General features: G+C 39.3%; 1 protein-coding gene across 1 annotated transcript in view; it reads right to left on the reverse strand.

Annotated features, from left to right (window-relative positions):
* The window catches only part of IQCB1 (IQ motif containing B1), a 107,610-nt gene that overhangs the window by 7,773 nt on the left and 79,610 nt on the right, over positions 1-20,227 (reverse strand). The window contains exons 10-11 of the mRNA XM_007943896.2: positions 16,933-17,081; positions 7,936-8,067 (exon numbers count right to left, since the gene is read on the reverse strand). Of these exons, the coding sequence (XP_007942087.1) occupies positions 7,936-8,067; positions 16,933-17,081 (281 nt within the window). The remainder of the gene's footprint in view (positions 1-7,935; positions 8,068-16,932; positions 17,082-20,227) is intronic.

The following is a 20,227-nucleotide window of genomic DNA, read 5'->3' on the forward strand; positions in this document are numbered from 1 at the left end:
CATGTGAGTTAAACATTTACCTCAAGTAGACACATGCCCTGGAGAGAACAATCATGGGAGAAGGAAGGGCTGCTTATGCACAGGGAGATAGCTCAGGGGGCAGGAGAGTATGGAGGGATGGACACTGGGAAGAGGTAACTATGGGGAGGAAGTGGGAGGGGCGCTGTTGCATTGTGGTAAACTGTGGTCAATGACATGAGACAAAATATATGTGAACTGCTGTATAGAAAGTGAATTTGCTTTGTAAATCTTCACCCAAATCACAATAAAAGAAAAAAAAAAATCAGTTGGATTTCTCTACACCAGCAAGGACTCCTCTGATAAAGAAATAAGGGAAACCATACCATTCACTATAGCTACGAAAAAGATAAAATATCTAGGAATAGACCTCACCAGAGACACATAAGACCTATACAGAGAAAACTATAAAACACTGCTACAACAGACAACAAGGGTACTACAATAATGGAAGAACCTGCCTTGTTCATGGATAGGTAGCCTAAACATTGTGAAAATGTCAATACTACCTAAAGCAATCTATACATTTAACGCAATCCCGATCTAGAGTTCAACAAAATTTTTTAAGGACATGGAAAAACTAATGACTAATTTCATATGGAAAGGAAAGAGACCTCGAATAAGCAGAGCACGTCTCAGGAAGAAAAACAAAATAGGAGGTTCTCACACTCCCAGATCTTAAGAACTATATATAGCCACAGTAGTCAAGAGAGCTATTGGTAGCGTATTGGTACAATGATAGACAGATAGACCAGTGGCACAGAATTGAAAGTTCAGACATAGACACATCCATCTCTGGACAACTGATCTTTGACAAAGGCCCAAAGCCCATTAAATGGGGAAGAGACAGCCTCTTTCACAAAGTGCTGGCAAAACTGGATATCCACCTGTAGAAAAATGAAGCAAGATCCATACCTCACCCCATATACAAAAACAAACTCAAGCTGGATCAAGGACTTAAATGTAAAACCCAAAACTATAAAATTCAACAAAGATAAAATAGGGGCAAATCTAGGAGCCCTAATTTATGGCATAAATAGACTGTCAAGCATAACCCAGAATGTGCAAGAGACAGATGAGAAGCTAGATTACTGGGACCTTTCAAAAATTAAATTCTTGTACACATCAAAAGATTTCGTCAAAAGGGTAAAAAGAGAACCTACAGATTGGGAGAAAATATTTGCCTATGACATATCTGACAAAGGACTTACCTCCAAAATCTACAGAGAACTTCAATACCTCAACACCAAAAAGGTAAATAACCCAATTCACAAGTGGGCTAAAGGCTTGAACAGATACTTCACCAAAGAAGATATACAAGCAGCCCACAAACACATGAGAAATTGCTCACAATCATTAATCATTAGAGAGATGCAAATCAAAACAACAATGAGATATCATCTCCCTGCAGCAATAATTGCAAAGTTCAACAGATCATATAGTAACAAATGCTGGCGGGGTTGTGGAGAGATTGGACCTCTTGTGCACTGCTGGTGGGATTGTAAAATGGTACAACCATTATGGAAAACGGTATGGTGTTTCCTTAAAAAACTGAAAATAGAAGTACCATTTGACCCAGTAATTCCACTAGTAGGAATATATCCTAAAGAGGTGAGAGAGAGTACACAAATAGACATATGTACACCTATATTCATTGCAGCACAATTCACCATAGCAAAGAGATAGAAACAACCTAAATGCCCATCAATGGATGAGTGGATAACCAAATTATGATATATCCACACAATGGAACACTGTGCCACATTAAAGAACAATGAGGGATACACGAATCATCTCACAACGTTGATGAACCTGGAGGACATTATGCTGAGCGAACTAAGTCAAACGCAGAAGGACAAGTACTGTATGAGCCCATTACTGTAAAAAGATAGAGAAGGGTTTGCTTGGGAAAGGGAACTCACCTAGTAGGTTACCGGAATGGGGAGGGAATGGGAGGGATTAATTTAGGGCTAGTTGGGGCTTACACACTGACATGGGTAGGGGGGAGAGATATACAGGAAGGATAGATGACCACCATGATAACATTGGGAAATGAGAGGACACCGAACTGTGCACATAAGAGAGAGACGACAGATGCTAAAACCAACCAATGTGTCCACAATAACATACTGCCATTAACACCAAACACTAGGCTATACAGATAAACACATAAATACCTAAGATGATCAGACAGGGATCAGTGAATAGAGGTATACTCTAGACCAAGGATAGAGTCAGCTGAGGCTAATCTTGTACATACACCAGTGATACAAAATACCTGCAATCCTTACAGAAACAATAGCACACAGACACAATAGTCCCTCACAGACATCCTGACACTGTGGGAGAGAGATCTAATAGAGCTACTACCTCAGGACCACAGTACTGGGGGACAACAGACTCAATTGGCACAACAAAATACATAAAAGCCTTGCTCCACATCCTACATTGGTGAGTAGTGACTGGGGTCTTAAAAGCTTTCAAGCAGCCATCTAAGATGCAGCTAATGGTCTCCTAGCATCAGAAGGGAAAAAAAAAAAAAAAAAAAAAAAAAAAAAAAAAACCCAAAAAACAAGGGCATTTAGAAGCAATCAGCCCTAGGACAAGATGGCCCTTGAGACCAGAAGAACTGATAGTGCCCAGCTACCAATGCCAACCACTCAGGAAAGGATCAAATCTGGAGATCCTGGATAGAGTGGGAGGGAAAACATGGAACAAAATCCAAAAACTTAATGACCAGAGTTACTAGTCAGATGAAATCTGGTGAGACTCCCAATACCATGTCTCTGAAATACTTTCGGCGCCTGGAATAAAACTCACCCCCAGGGGCAGGCTCTCAGCCCAATTGTTAACAAGATGTACATGCTGACCACTCAACCCAGGATGCCACACCCACACACTCAATGGTAATACATCCCTTAGAGCAATAGACCATGGGACACCAGAGGACCAACATTCAAACTGAGAAAATGCAGGTCAAACAGGAGTGCATAATTATGAGGGGCACAGGGGAAGGGTTGCAGAGTAGGGAGGGGAGGAGACTGGGTTAGGGTTGGACATGGCAAATGGGGAATGAAACTAAATGTACGCGTGACGTTGAATGTAAAATAAGCTCTTAAAATAAAAATAAATAAATAAATAAAACAGCCGTACTAGAATTTGGCTAAGTCACTTTTTTTTTTTTTTTAAATGTTCATATGCAAAACAATCACCAGGGATTTATAAAAGACACATTGAACCACACCTACTAAATCAGAATTTCTTGGGGGAAAGGAGCTCGCATATATAATATTTGTAAACGTGTTTAAAATATGTAACTCTGATTAAAACTCTAAAGCCATGCAATTCTTCTCTAGAGAGCTTAGGAACCAATGAGCTATTTGCTAGAGAGAAGGCATGCTTCTGTCTCTTTTAACTCTGCCCATGTGGAAAAACTTCAGTTGTGCTTCTGTTCCTCTCCAGCTCAGTTCTTGGCCAAGGGAAGAATTGTTATATGATTGCTCAAGGCTTGAGAGAGTCATTGATCCTATTTTATTAGTGACCATGCTGTTTGTTAAAAACTTAGGACCTTGTTTTTTTTTTAACCCCTAGCATTTAAGTTTTTTAAAGTTTTTTGTTATATAGCTTTAGTGAAGTAAACCACACCCACTGCCATCAAGTTGATTCCATCTCATAGTGACCCTTTACGACAGAGTAGAACTGCCTCATAGGATTTCCAAGGCTGTAAATCGTTATGGAAGTAGAATACCTCATCTCCCTCCTATGAAGGGGAAGAATACACTTGGCAATTTTCAAGCTGAAAGGACTGAAAAAAAAAAATCAAGCCTCGAGTTGCTATATTGAAAGATTCTATGGGCAAAAAATATTGAATGCAGGAAACATCAAAAGAAGATGGAAGGAATACACAGAGTCACTGTACCAAAAAGAATTGGTCGATGTTCATCCATTTCAGGAGGAGGCATATGATCAAGAACCAGTGGTACTGAGGGAAGAAATCAAAGCTGCACTGAAGAAACTGGTGAAAAACAAGGCTCCAGGAACTGACAGAATACCCACTGAGATGTTTCAAAAACAGATGCCATGCTGGAGGCACTCACTTGTCTGTACCAAGAAATCTGAAAGATAGCTACCTGGCCAACTGACTGGAAGAGATGCACATCTGTCCCCATTCCAAAGAAAGGTGATCCCACAGAATGTGGAAATTATAAAAAAATGTCATTAATATCACACACAAGTAAAATCTTACTGAAGATAATTCAAAAATGGTTGCAGCAGTATTATTGACAGAGAACTTCCAGAAATGCAAGCTGGATTCAGAAGAGTATGTGGAATGAGGGTATCATTGCTCATGTCAGATGGACCTTGGCTGAAAGCAAAGAATACCAGAAAAATTTTTATATGTGTTTTATTGACTATGCAAAAGCATTCAATTGTGTGGATCATAACAAATTATAGACACCATTGAGAAAAGTGGGAATTCCAGAATACTTCATGGTGCTCATGAGGAACCTGTACATAGACCAGGAGGCTGTCATTCAAACAGAACAAGGAGATACTGTATGGTTTAAAATCAGGAAGGAAGTGTATCAGGGTTGTATCCTTTCACCATACTTATTCAATCTGTATGTTGAGGAAATAATCTGAGAAGCTGGACTATATGAAGAACATGGCATCAGGATTGGAGGAAGACTCATTAATAACCTGCGATATGCAGATGACACAACTTTGCTTGCTGAAAGTGAGGCTGACTTGAAGCACTTACTGATGAAGATTAAAGGCTATAGTCTGCACTATGGATTACACCTCAACATAAAGAAAACAAAAATCCTCATGACTGGACCAATAAGCAGCATCACGATAAATGGAGAAAATAATGAAGTTGTCAGAGATTTCATATTACTTGGTTCTCCAATCAATACCAATGGAAGTAGCAGTCAAGACATCAGATGACATATTGCACTGGGCGAATCTGCTGCAAAAGACCTCCCTGAAGTGCTGAAGATGCAAGGATTTCTCTTTGAAAACTAAGGTGTGCCTAACCCAAGCCATGGTATTTTCAATCGTCTCATATGCATGTGAAAGCTGGACAATGAATAAGGAAGACCGAAGAAAAATTGATGCTTTTGAGTTTGGTGTGGGTGAAGCATACTGAAAGTACTATGGACTGCCAGAAGAACAAACAACTCTGCCCTGGAAGAAGTACAGCTGGAATGCTCCTTTGAAGCGAGAATGGCGAGACTTCGTCTTACCTATTTTGGTCATGCCATCAGAAAAGACCATTCCCTGGTTACCTAGTGCCGTTCTGACAAGAATATATACCACAAATGTGATGACCTTAACAAACAGGAGTTTATTCTTACAATTTGGAGGCTTTAAGTCCAAGTTCAAAGTGCCAAGCTCTAGGGGCTGGGTGAAAGCCCCTCAACCTTGGGATCCAGCTCTGCCTCCTGCTCCCAGCCCACTGGAGCTAGAGGCATTTCTTCACTCAAACAGCTCCTGGCTGCTGAGGCTGAGAAGCCCCAAGGTTGACAAGTAAAAAGGCACAATCCTGATGTTATCAAACCATATGACAGGCCATTAACTTAAGTCCATTGTAAGTCCCAAGGTTGGCAGAGCATAGCAGGCTGCTGAGCAATGACACAGCTACATGTAGGGACCAAGCATGCCACAGGCTAGAGACCATTCTCAAAGATTCTCCTTATATACAGGAAGCAGACCACATACCCAAAGGCAGCTACTCAGCTGCTCCCAGTAGATTCCACCATGGAGTTGATTATCAGTCTCATCATGGGGAATACTACATCCAGCTGCCCAGCCACTCAACCAGGCCTAGCCAAGTTAACATACAAACATAACCATCACAGGTATCATTCTTGGTAAAATGGAGGGTCAACAAAAAAGGGGAAGGCCTTCAACAAGATGGACTGACAAAGTGGCTGCAATGATAAGCTCAGGTATAGCAAGGATTGTGAGTCTGGCACAGGACCAACCAGTGTTTTGTTATGTTGTACATAGGGTCACTATGAGTCAGAGATGATTTGATAGCACCTAACAACAATAACAACTCCCATAAAGTTGCTGGTAGGCTTGAACTACCGATCTTTTGGTTAGCTACCCAGTGCTTTAACCACTATGTCACCAGAGCTCTTTATAATAAACTGTTGAGTGCCTCCTTTCCAGGCTGTGGCCTGGAAACTCTTAAAGCAGTGAGTTAAAGTAATTATAGGGCTCAGTTTGTTCTCTCAAAAGGTTCACTGTTCTTTATTGTATGATGTTCAGTGTCTTGGAAACTATTGTTTCATCTATTATACATCTGCCCTTCAGGCAGGTGGTAATTCAGTTCCTGTTACTCTATCTTGGGTAGAAGCAGAAGTCAGACCTTTTTCTATTGCTTAGCTGTATGTGGTAAGCACAAAAGGTCTGGCATGCAACAGCAGGCTTGTCATACTCTTTCTCCACAGGTTCACATTACCATGTGGGTCCTTAAATTCAGGTTAGTGGGAGAAGAAGTGGGAGGTCTTACTTATGCCTCCTGAATTGAGCCTTGCTGTCCAATTAATCTTTTAACATTGTTCTGCTCCAGTGGTTATCAGATACATGGTCAGCTATTAGCAGCTTTGCAACCTGTATTCCACATGTACAGTTCTTTGCATAAAGCTCCTTTGCTTTGGGAACTATAGAGGAAAGGAGAGGAGCTCTGGTGGGGTTGTGCCTAAGGCATTTAACTGCTAACAGAAGGTTGGTGGTTCAAACCCATTAGCCACTCCATGGAAGGAAGATGGGGCAATCTACTTCCATGAAGATTTACCACCTTGGAAACCGAAAGGGGGTTGCTATGTGTTGGAATCAATCCAGTGGTAGTGAGTTTGTTTTTTTTTTGGTTTAAGAGGAAAGGAAGGGTGACAGGATTACCTAAGTATATCACACCTCTAACATTAGTTACCCGGAACCCTCAGATTCTAGAAGTGTGCATGTGAGAAAGAAAAAATGAACCCAGAGACAAATAACATGGATGTGAAAAGTACCAACATACAGTTTAAGTGGTTGGTTCAATGAAGTTAGTAAGAATTCTGGTTGGCTTAAAAAGATAAAGGTCCAATTTTCCCCCATAAAGTTAGGTAAGCATAGAAGTAGCAAGAGAGAAAAAAGTAGATGGAACTAGCAGAGTACAGGTGATTAAAATTAAATGACAGAAGTTGTGAGTCACTCTAAAGGCAGAAAGGAAAACAACTTACAGATACATAAAGCTCAAGAATTCAGAAGGGAGAAGCAAATAACACCTATCTTCAGTTATATGGTCACAGAAGGGGAAAGATACACATATTTCTACTGGGAAAAAGTGCTGGCAGTATCACAGTGATAAAATCATATAAGGCAAACAGTCAAATGCTACATAAGCTTTATTAACTTGTGTAGGTTCATTAGTAGTGTAGCAGCTGCAAGTACCTCATGAGTGTATTTGTGTAGCTGAGTGTACATATATGAGAAGTAATGATCATCTACTGACTGACAGCTACATATACTCTTTCTAGAAGGTTCAGAATAGCCAGCTTTACTGTACTATTACAAAAGAAGCAATGACCATGTCTTATTGATGTAGCATGAGAGATAACTGATTTGAAGCAAAGTCCCCTTTATTGCGGAAGAAAGATGAGGCAGTCTGCTGCTGTAAACATTAACAGCCTTAGAAATCCTATTCTGTCCCAAAGGGTCACTATGAATCAGAATTGACTCTATGGCAGTGGGTTTGTCTCTATACTTTTATGGCCCGATTACATTAATTTTGTGTCAGTCCATTAATTCTATGCATTACTAATCCAACAACAATGTGCATATATAGTTATTGAGACATTGCTATGTTGGTATCATTCATAAGCATAATGTAACACAGATAATATAGGAGAGAAGCCTACATACTGGATGTCTTCTCACATAGTCATCCACTTGTTCCTTCAGTTCAACTCTGCGTGCATCAGTGAGTCCTTGGAGTCCTTGCCAAGGAGTAAAGAGCTTCTTTTTCTTACGACATTTTGCCAGGAATTTAAGAACCTGAAAAAAAAAAAAAAAAAATTAAGCTTGTGATTTTTCTCTCATAAATAATAGCAAAATTTCAGGCAGCCTAGTAATTACCATAGAAACCTTTTCTCCCTGCAAAATATTGTAAAGACAATAATGAAATAGTGGTTAACTCTGAGTGTGTGTTGGGAGGGAAGCGGGCTTATGACAGGGATGAAGGAGGAGTACAGTGACTTTTAAATATAATCTTTTGTGTTGTTTTAATTTTTTATAAGGATATATTCATGTATTGTTTTCTATGTCCTTTGTTTCAAATGTTTGGATATTTGACCTCCTGGACTGGTTGTCCTTTCTTTTTGTTCTGCTGTCTATAATATTTCTTGAATTTTTTTTTCTGCCATTTTATTACGTTCTCTTTTTTCTGTCAAATTTTATTCTGTTTGCTCCCTTTATTTAAATAGCATTCCATTCTTTTCTCATGCGTTATCTTTGTGAGTTTTTTTTTTTTAATTTTAAATTTTCTTATTCCTGCAATGTCTCTCTTTCTAACCAAGTAGTTTTATTCTGTTTGTTTTAGGCTCAGCTTCCCTCTGATGTCCACTGATGCTTGTTTCAGCTAATATTTAAGGGTGAGCAGTACAAAGCTATTTAGAATATTTGAGCAGGTAGGCAGGGTTTATCTACTATACATTTTAGTATGCTGTTGTATGCTATCAAGTTGATTCTGACTTGTAGCAATGCTATGTGACAGAATGGAAGTGTCCCATAGAGTTTCCAAGGTTGTAAATCTTTATTTTGTGTGTAGATTGGGGTGAAAGTTTATAGAGCATATTTATTTTCCATTCAACAGTTCACACACATTTTGTTTCATGACATTGACTGCAATTCCTACAATGTAACATCACTCTTCCTGTTTCCTACCTCTTGTAACCTTCTCCCTGTGTCTTTCTTTCCTATGCATTCCTGTCCTCTGAGCTATCTCCCTGAGCAAATGCTGCTCTGCTGATCTTCCATGGTTGATTGTTCAAAGGACTGTACCTATTCCCAGGCTATAATCTTTACAGGAGCAGACTGCCTGGTCTTTTTTCCCACAGAGCAGTTGGTGAGTCAAACCACTGACCTTTTACTTAGCATTCTGGGAGCTGAGAAGAAAAAAGGACTGAATCTAGACATTAAATATATAAAATTTCTTTTAATATCCCTGTTCTTAGTATGGTACTCCTGGTTTTAAATGTGCTTTATATGCTCCATTTGAGAGGCCCTGTCCTTTATATTCTTCCTTTTACTTGATTTTTCTTCCTCATTTTCCCTATCTCTTCTCTATCCGTGCCCTGCTTTTGGTACTACTCTGGGCCTATAATGCTATGCTGGGAATTTCAGAGCAATGGTTCCAGAAAAGAGGAATCTCTACCCCTGTATCAGAAAAGCCCCACCTGGACTTTTCCATCTTTAGTCTCATTTCCTCATTCTTTGTTATTTCATATTTCAGGATACTCTGAAATTGTATTTATCACCCTAATTTTATATACTTTCTCAACTGCCAGTATTTGTTTCACTCAGTGCTTTTGTGGCTGGTCTATGATGAACATGTATGATCATAATATAGTAGTACTTTTCAGCCATATGAAAGTAGCAAGAATTTGCCATCACTCTGGCTCTAGATAGGAAATCTGGTGGTGCAATGCCTAAGGCATTTGACTGCTAGCCAGAAGGCTCGTAGTTCAAACCCACCAGCCACTCCACAGAAGGAAGATGAGGCAATCTACTTCTGTAAAGATTCACTACCTTGCAAAAGGGAATATACACATGATCATCTATAAGGCTGGTAGATGATATTTCTACATACATATTTGTATGTGCTGTAAAATGTCCATATACCTAGAACAGGGGACAAAGTTATAATAATTTCTTAGACACAGTCAACCACCCTCATGGAGCAAGCTGTTGGACCTGTGGGCTCAGGACCATGGTAGTAGGGACATCAAGCTCAACTGGCATAACATACTATACAAAAACATTGTTCTACATCCTACTTTGGTGAGTAGTGACTGGGATCTTAAAAGCTATCAAGTGGCCATCTATATGCAACAATGGGTCTCTCCTTGTCCAGAGCAAAGAAGAATGAAGAAAACTAAAGATGCATGGAACAATTTAGTCCAAGGGACTAGCAGACTATGTGATCTTTAGCCTATATGACCATGAGACCAGAAGAACTAGATGGCGCCCAGAAACCACTGCCAACTACTCAGAAAGGGATTCGTGCAGGAGATCCTGGATAGAGTGGGAGAACAATGTGGAACAAAACTCAAAATCATAAAAAAAACACCAGGTTTACTGGTCTGACAGAGCCTGGTGGGACCTCTGAGACAATGACCCCTAGTTATCCTTCAGGTCTGGAATTGAACTCACTCCTGTGGCTTCTGGCCAAACAACAGACAGCCATATAGGATGACCATTTACATCAGGCAGATACACTCCTTAGAACTATCAACCATGTGAGAACAAAAGCACAATTTGCACAGGGAGATAGCTCAGGGGGCAGGAATGCATAGGAAACAAGGACACAGAGAAGAGGTAACCATAGGGAGGAAGTGGGAAGACAGCTGTCCATTGTGGGCAATAGCAGTCAATGTCATGAAACAAAATGTTTATGAACTGCTATATGGAAAATGAATTTGCTCTATAAACTTTCACCAAAATCACAATACAAATTTAAAAAAATTAGAAAGACTTATCACTAGGAAACCCAATGAAGGATGCTATGAGTCAGTATTGATTCAATGGCAGTGGGTTTGGTTTTTGGTTTTCTGGCTCTAGAGACCAGATTTGACTCGACGGCACATAACAACAACAATAACAAAGAGACCAGATACCAGCAACATCACTTTAGTCTTCAAGAGAAGAGAAAGCAAGAGAAAAGCCTAGAGCTTTCCTAAGAAGGTAAAGGCAGCTAAGTCTTCAAATTTAATTCCAACACTGTACCATTATGGAGAACTCTAGCCTGTCTATGTGAGTAAGGGTGTGTAAGTTGAAATTGGCAAGTTTACATGGTTTTCTCAATTTTCACCTACCTGAGAAACAAGATCTCTGCTTCTACATAAAGTAAGGGAGAAACTGAAGGAAGACAGCAGTTCTGGACTTTTTTTTTTTCCCTGCCAAGAAGAGTAACGATCAGTTCCTACTAAGGGACAAATTCAGTAAAAGGATATTTCTACTCTCATCTATTTATTTTAGTGAAACTGATTATTTCCTTTTCTTTCTTACCAATGTCAAAGTAGCACTAATAAAAACATAATTCAAGTCACATATGTAAATCGAAATTTTCTAGTAGCCACATTAAAAAAACAGTTGCTAGTGAGTTGATCTGACTCATGGTGATCCCACGTATGTCAGAAAGAAATGCTCCACAAGGTTTTCAATATATTGTTGCTATACTTGAGCCCATCATTGCAACCACTGTGCCAGTCCACCTTATTAAGGGCCTTCCCCTTTTCATCGACCCTCCACTTTACCAAGCATGATATACTTCTCCAGGGAATGTCCCTTCTGACAACATGACCAAAGTAGGTGAGATGAAGTCTGGCCATTCTCATTTCCAAGGAGCATTCTGGCTGCACTTCATATAGGACAGACCTGTTAGTTCTTTTAGCAGGCCATGGGACTTTCAGTATTCTTCACCAGCACCACAACTCAAAAGCATCAACTCTTCTTTGGTCTTCCTTATTCATTGTCCAGCTTTCACATGCTATGAGACGACTGAAAATGCCATGGCTTGGGTTAGACACACCTTAGTCTTCAAGGAGATATTTTTGCTATTCAGCACTTGAAAGTGGTCTTTTGCAGCAGACTTGCCCAATGTAATACATTATCTGATGTCTTGACTGCTGCTTCCATTGGTGTTGACTGTGGAACCAAGTAATATGAAGTCTTTGACAATTTCAATCTTCTCTCCATTTATCATGATGCTGTTTATTGGTCCAGTCATGAGGATTTTTGTTTTCTTTATATTGGGGTGTAATCCATACTCCAGACTGTAGTCTTCAATCTTCATCAGTAAGTGCTTCAAGTCATCCTCACTTTCAGCAAGCAAAGTTATATTGTCTGCATATCACAGGTTGTTAATGAGTTTTCCTCCAATCCTGATGCCATGTTCTTCTTCATATAGTCTAGCTTCTTGGATTATTTGCTCAGCATAAAGTTTGAACAAGTATGGTGAAAGGATACAACCCTGATGCACTCCCTTCCTGATTTTAGACCATGCAGTAGACCCTTGTTCTGTTCGAATGGCAGCCTCCTGGTCTATGTACAGGTTCCTCATGAGTATAATTAATTATTCTAGAATTCCCATTATTCTAAATGTTATCCATAATTTGTTATGATCCACACAATGAAATGCTTTTGCATAGACAATAAAACACAAGTAATCATCCTTCTGGTATTCTTTGTTTTCAGCCAAGATCCATTTGACATCAGCAATGAGATCCCTAGTTCCACATCCTCTTCTGAATCCAGCTTGCATTTCTGGAAGTTCTCTGTCAACATACTGCTGCAACCATTTTTTAATTATCTTCAGTAACATTTTACTTGTGTGGGATATTAATGACATTGTTCAATAATTTCCATATTCTGTGGGATCACCTTTCTTTGGAATGGGTACAAATATGGATCTTCCCATCAGCTGGCCAGGTAGCCATCTTCCAAATCTCTTGCCATAACCGAGTGAGTGCCTCCAGCGTGGCATCCATTTGTTGAAACATCTGAATGGATATTCTGTCAATTTCTGGAGCCTTGTTTTTCACCAATTCCTTCAGTGCAGCTTCAACTTCTTCCTTCAATCCCATTGGTTCTTGATCATATGCACCTCCTGAAATGGATGAACATTGACAAATTCTTTTTGGTACAGTGACTCTATGTATTCCTTCCATTTTCTTTTTTCAATTTTTATTGTGATTTGACTGAAAGTTTACAGAGAAAATTCACTTTCCATACAGCAGATCACATACACTTGTCCCATGACAGTGACTACAATTTCCCACAATGCAACCCTTCCATCTTCTTTTGATGTTTCCTGCATCACTCAATATAATGCCCATAGAATCTTTCAATATTTCAACTTGTGGCTTACATTTTTCTTCAGTTCTTTCAACTTGACAAATGCCAAATGTGTTCTTCCCTTTTGGTATTCTAACTCCACGTCTTTGCACATTTCATGATAATAATTAACTTTGTCTTCTTGAGCTGCTCTTTGAAATCTTCTGGTCAGCTCTTTTATCTTGTCATTTCTTACATTTGCTTTAGCTACTCTCCATTCAAAAGAAAATTTCAGAGTTTCTTTTGACATCCATTTTGGTCTTTTCTTCCTTTCCTGTCTTTTTAATGACCTTTTGTTTTCTTCACGGATGATATTCTCGATGTCACCCCACAATTCCTCTGGTTTTTGGTTACTGGTGTTCAATGCATCGAATCTATTCTTGAGATGGTCTCCAAATTCAGGAGGCATATAATGAAGGTCATATTTTGGCTCTCGTGGACTTCTTTTAATTGTTTTCAGTCATTAGAGGAATGCAAATCAAAACAACAATAAGGTATCATCTCACCCAGCAATAATAGCTACCTTCAAAAAAACAGAAAATAACAAATACTGGAGAGGGTAGGGAGAAATTGGAACTCTCATACACTTCTGGTGGGATTGCAAAATGGTACAACCACTGTGGAAAACAGTATGGTGCTTCCTTAAAAAGTTGGAAATAGAAATACAATTTGATCCAGTAATCCCACTAGTAGATATACATCCTCAAGAAGTGAGAGACAAGGCACAAATAGAATTATGCACACCCATGTTCATCACAGCACTATTCCCAACAGCAAAGAGATGAAAACAACTTAAGTGTTCATCAAAGGTGGAATGGATAACCAAACTATGGGGTATACACAATAGACTATTATGCAACACTAAAGAATAAGGTAGAATCTTGTAAATACTTCATGAGGTGGGTGAACTTGGAGGACATTATGCTGAGTGAAATAAGTCAATCACAAGGATAAATAGTTCATTAGTCCACTATTATAAAAAGTCAAGGAAAGGATTGCACATGGAAGGAAACTTTGTTGGTTACCAGGTGTGGGAACAGGAGAGGAAGAATTGCTAGGTAGGTAAGAGATGTATTGACTTGGGTGAAAGGAAAGGCAGTATACCAAAAGTGAGTGACCAGCACAATATCACTAAGGGAAAGGAAGTCACAGAGAGGTGCATAAGAGGTACAGACAACAAAGGTAAATACTTGTATATAAACAATACTGCATTATCATTAAAAATGTATTATCAGTAATAACAAAATTAATCCATGGGTGGATACATAGGTAGACAGGCAAAATGATCAGGTATGGGTAGGCAAAAGGGAATATACCCATGACCACATGCACATTTGACAGATGAAATTTCTATATACATATTTGTATGTGCTATAAGTATGTCCATGTGTATAAGAGAGCTAACGGGGGCAAAGTTATGATAACTTGTTGTTGTTGTTGTTATGTGCCATCAAGTCAGACCCGACTCATGGTGACCCCTCCTTGGGTTTCTGAGGCTGTATCACTATGGAAGTAGATTGCCCAATCTTCCTTCCGAAAAGTGGCTGGTGGGTTTGAATTTCCAGCCTTCTGGTTAGCAGTCAAGTGCCTTAGGCACTATACTACCAGAGCCACAGCCAAACACCTTGAAGGAGTGAGTCGCTAGGACCATGACCGTAAGCTCAGGACCATGGTTGTGGGGGACATCAAGCTCAACTGGATAACATACTATATAAAAACATCATTCTACATCCTACTTTGGTGAGTAGTGACTGGAGTCTTACAAGCTTGCGAGCAGCCACCTAAGGTGCAACTATTGTTCTCACCTTGTCTGGAGCAAAGAAGAGTGAAAAAATCTAAGACACATGGAAACAATTAATCCAAAGGACTAATAGACCATGAGAACCTTAGCCTACATGACTCTGAGACCAGAAGAACTAGATAGTGCCGGCTACTGATGCCAGTAACTCAGAAAGGGATCAAAACTGGAGATAATGGAAAGACTGGGAAAAAAATGGGGAACAAAACTCAAATAATAAAAAAGACCAGGCTTCCTGGTCTGATAGAGACTCATGAAACCCCCAAGAGTATGGCTTCTAGTCATGCTTTGGGCCTGGAATTGAATTCACTCTGTGGCTTAACTTTCAGCCAAACAATAGACAGGCTTATTAGGTGAACAATCATACCAGGGAGAAACACTCCTTAGAAAAATCAACCATGGAAGAGCAGAAGAGCAGCATTTGTGCAGGGAGATAGCTCAGAGGGCAGGAATGTGTAAGAAAGAAGGACACAGGGAAAAGGTAATCACAGGGAGGTTGTGGGAACATAATCAATGTCATCAAGCAAAATCTGTATGAACTGTTGAATGGAAAATGAATTTGCTCTGTACGCATTCACCCAGAAACCAAGGGAAAAAAAAATCCCATTGCCAATGAGTTAAATCCCAATTCAAAGTGACGCTATGGAACAGAGTAGAAACAGAGTAGGGTTTCCAAGGCTATAAATCTTTATGGAAGTAGACTGCCACATCTTTCTCCTGTGGGATAGCTGGTAGGTTCAAACCATCAACCTTTCAGTTAGCAGTTGAGTGATTTACCACTCCACCACCAGAGCTCCTTACAACCTTGATACTCAAGGGTTAATCAATGGATAGTGTGATCTAGCAGAGAGTAAGTAGCAGGTGTGGGTGTGACTCATTGATGGTGTAGGGCTGTTTGTGGCAGATTTAGCTTGAGATCCCCAGAAAAGTCTGAAGAAGAGTCTGAAGGAGAAGAAGGCTGATATCACTTCCTATTCCTCCAGTACTTTACTCTGGTTTTTAAAAAAACTTTGTAAAAAGTTTATTAGATAATTTACAGAGATTATATACAAGACAGCTGCATTGAGTCACCTCCAACTCATGGTGACACTGCTTGGTCCTGCTTCATCCTCACATTTGCTAGCATGTTCTAGTCCACTACTGCCACGATTGTGCCAATCTATCTTCCTGAGAGTCTCCCATACCCTAGTTGGCTGACTATATCAAACATCCTTCCTGACATTCTGTTGTGATCTATAAGATTTTCATTAGCTAATTTTTGGAAGTACATCACCAGACATTTCTCCCTAATCTGTTTTAGTCTGGAAGCTCTCCTGAAACTTGCCCACTATGGATGCATCTCCTAGCATCTGAAATACCAGTGGAATACCTTCCAACATCACCATCACATGCAAGCCACCACAATGTGACAGATTACAGATGGGTGGTGCATTATGCACAGAGACAGTTTAAAACCTATCACTGTATAAAAACAAAATTGACCTAAAAGTTCAACAACAAAGGACTGCTAAACTAAATATTATAGGACAGAAAACTTTAATATGAAAGTTAACTATGTATAAGAAACTAACTGGATATTTAGGATAACTGGTCATTAAATGACATAAACAGCCTTGTACTATGTTTCTCCAAGGCAAGAAAATATTACTGTATTCTAGATAAATTCCAGATAAATATCATTTAAGAACATTATTCTACAATTCAAGAATCACAATGCTCTTATTACACCCAATACATTATCTCTGAATTTAAAAATATCAACCATGATATTCTGTACTTGCATAGTGTGTGACAACACTGCAGTATGATAAATGATGTACAAAGGTCTATGGAAGTATTGTCTAAATAATCTTCACCAGAGGTAATAGTTCTTATTTTAAAGAGGAAGAAACAAAGACTCAGGAAAGCTAAGTGACTTGACTAAGGCTTCACAGCAAGTAAATAGCAAAGTCAAAGACCCATGTTGTTGCCTCCTAATCCAATGTTCTTTTAACTACCACCAGACTCACTGCTCTCTGAAGTGTGACAGCTGCTTTATACTCCATAAGAGATGGTTTCTGTTGCTGAAAATTTTTCCTTTCCCTGTACCCTTTCCAATGTTTCTGGATAATCAATGCTGATTTCTCTTCCAATTCCTGATTGTGTTTTTCCACCTGACCTAAAAAAAAATGACAGATACTATTACAACATACTCACTGCTGGGCTTTCTCACATTCTGAAATCAGGACACTAGTAATAATAACCTTGCAGTACTTTTATTTTTTTCAATATTGTTCATTAATTTTTCCAATTCTATCATTTTATAACATTTATAAGAAACAAAGAGCTCTAAAATCTTCTCTAGATTGTGTAGCTTCTTTGGAGAAAGCACTTATATAACTTTTCATTGAAGAAAATGAGAAAAGGGCTAAGAATCCAATAACAAGAATCATGAATACAGGCTACTGAGTCACTCAAAAGACCTCAACTGGTTCCAGAAGGAAAGGTAAAAATGTTTGTATGCATTATCTGTTCTACTCTGTGTGCTTCCAAATATTTCTTCAGTTGCTGACAGGGTTCTACAGGTGGCTTTTTTTTTTTTTTTTTTTTTCCCACTTACTGAAAGATAGTTAGCATGTAGCACAGGGTTCACAGTAGCTAGGTGATAAAATAAAGCAGAAGGTAGTAATAAGAAGAAGGGTGTATTTGAGAGAGATTAGTGAACAGTTTGATGTGGAGGTGAGGAAAGGAAAGAACACCAAGATGTTACACAAACGGCCAACTGTGTTGATTGTCAGCATCATTATCTGAGATGGGAAATACAGGAAATTTGGAATGTTAAGACAGTGTTTTAAATATATTATTTTTCTGTGGATAGCCAAATAAAGATACTGAATAGGTAGCTAGTTACAGAGTTGCACTATCCAACATTGTAGACACTGACCACAAGTGTTTCCTTAATTTTAAATTAATTAAAATTAATAATTCAGGTGCACTAGCCACATTTCAGGTACTCAATAGCCACTTGTAGCAATGACTATCATATTGCATAGTATAGATACAGAACTTCCCCAGTCCCCCCAGTTCCACTGGACTACATGGTCTAGAGGGAAGCTGAGGATGAAGACCAGATTTGAGAGTGCTCAGCAGTCAGCTGATAGCTGAAGCTATAGGTGGGATGCCCCAGGGGGAGAACATGAGAATAATGAGGAACCTTGGGCAACATCTATGTTTGTTGCCCAAATAGTTAAGTGAAAGGCAGGGAGATAAGGGACTAGAATAGCATAACAGGAATAAGCAGTAAGAGGGGAAGGGGAAGAACAAGAAAAGAAATTCACAATGTAAAAAGGGTTAAATTAAGTTAGAATAAACAGAGTCCCTAAATATGGGCTACAGAAGACTTATTCATGGGAACTTCCTGGAGAAAAAAAAAATGGAAGAAAAAGGTCTTAAAGTAGAGCTATATGGTGGTACAAATGGTTAAGCACATGATAGCTAGCCAAAAGGTTCAAACCCTGCCCCTACAGAGGTGTCCTGCAAGATTGGCCTGGTGATCTGCTTCTGAAAGATCACAACTTTGGAAATCCTATGGAGTACAGTTCTACTCTAACACACGTGGGGTCATCGTGAATTAGAATTGACTCAATGGCAACTAACAACTACACCTGTGGTGATACAGAAGTGTCCAGATACAGAGGAGAGTTGGGATCAATTTTGAGGGTGGAGAAACAAAAAGCTACCAGAACCCGAGAAATAACATGTGGTAAGTTCCTTCTTGGTACAGATACACTATATTTTCCACTGAGTGAGGGGCATTACTGGCTAGTATACATAAGTATGTTGTTGTTGTTGTTGTTATGTGCCGTCAAGTCGGACCCAACTCATAGCGACCCCTCCTTGGGTTTCCAAGGCAGTATCACTACAGAAGTAGATTGCCTCATCTTCCTTCCAAGGAGTGGCTGGTGGGTTTGAACCTCCAGCCTTCTGGTTAGTAGTCAAGTGCCTTAGGCACTATGCTACCAGAGCTCCCATAAATAAGTATAAGAAAGTTAATTCAAAAGTAAAGATAAGCATGAGCAAAAGCACAGAGGCAGCAAACAAAGGGTAAAGAAGGATGGAAATATATGTCCTAAGCTAAAGCAGGGCATCTGACACCACAGGACACATGTTAATATACCTTATCCAAAACAATACTTCTGCCATTTATGGTACTTTACTTTTCTAGATCCTTCCTTTCACTATAGTACCTGAATATACTAAAATCATGTAGCTATTAAAGAAGATGAAACTTGCAAGTGGGTAGAAGGAATTTCTCCCTCTAGGAGTAAACGCCTCTTCAGAGAGAGAGAGTTGAAACCATCATTCATCATCGTCTCCCCTCACTGCCTGGTGCTGAAAGTATAAACTAGTTATGCCTGCAGAAAATCTTTATGGAGGTTAAGAAAAAATTTTAAAAATTATTTCTATATTCAGTTGGTCACTAAATTTGTTTCTGAGCTTTAGTAACTCTCCCCTTGCCATATCCATATTCACAAGAATTTTATAAATAAATTAACTTCCATAAGTTATAAAACGAATTGGTACTTTTGGTAAAATGGTGGAATAGACAGACAAGATACATAGACCCTCTAAAACAAAGAAAAAAGAAATCAATTGACACAGATACAGAAGACAATCCTGGAGCCCTGAGCTTTGAAAGGAAGGATACAGAAGTGGATTAAAAACCAATTAGTAGAAGGACCTGAATGAAAACAGTGAGTAAGGAGATAAATGGAGCTGCAGTCTGTCAGCTATCCTGATGGCATGGACAGACTCAATATTTGCAAGAGGTGTTAGGACCTGAGAATTAACCTGAAAATCAGCCCTGCTCGCCAAGGGCTGCATGTATGATTGTGCTGGTGGCTGATGACTAAAAAGGGAAACAGCAAAGAAGGAGATAAACTGAGCTGTGGACTTTTGGCTGTATGGAGGGTACAGCATTTTGAATGTTTACAAGTGGTGGCCATTTTGGATATTTAAAGTGAAAGCATTCTTGCTCAGATTCCAGGGACCTAAGAATAGGCTCCACTTGCCAAGGACAGTATAGACATACGTGAGGCTGACAACTGGAAAGGAGACAGGTGGTGAGTGCATACGTGCCAACTAGTATATACAGGAGCACAGTACTCTGCTTACTCAGTGCGGTGTAATAAATTACTTAGTGTGGCTTTTCTAACCATAATTCTTTGTAAACTCCAAGGTGGGATTTTTTATGAGCAACTGAGGAGCTCCTGATTGCTGAAGGTGTCCACCTGGAGTATTTCTGTTGGGAGTGGCACAAAACAA

The sequence above is a fragment of the Orycteropus afer genome, unplaced genomic scaffold, assembly GCF_000298275.1.
Source record: "Orycteropus afer afer isolate SDZICR_OR568_19922 unplaced genomic scaffold, OryAfe1.0 scaffold00114, whole genome shotgun sequence".
In the NCBI taxonomy this organism is placed as follows: domain Eukaryota; kingdom Metazoa; phylum Chordata; class Mammalia; order Tubulidentata; family Orycteropodidae; genus Orycteropus; species Orycteropus afer.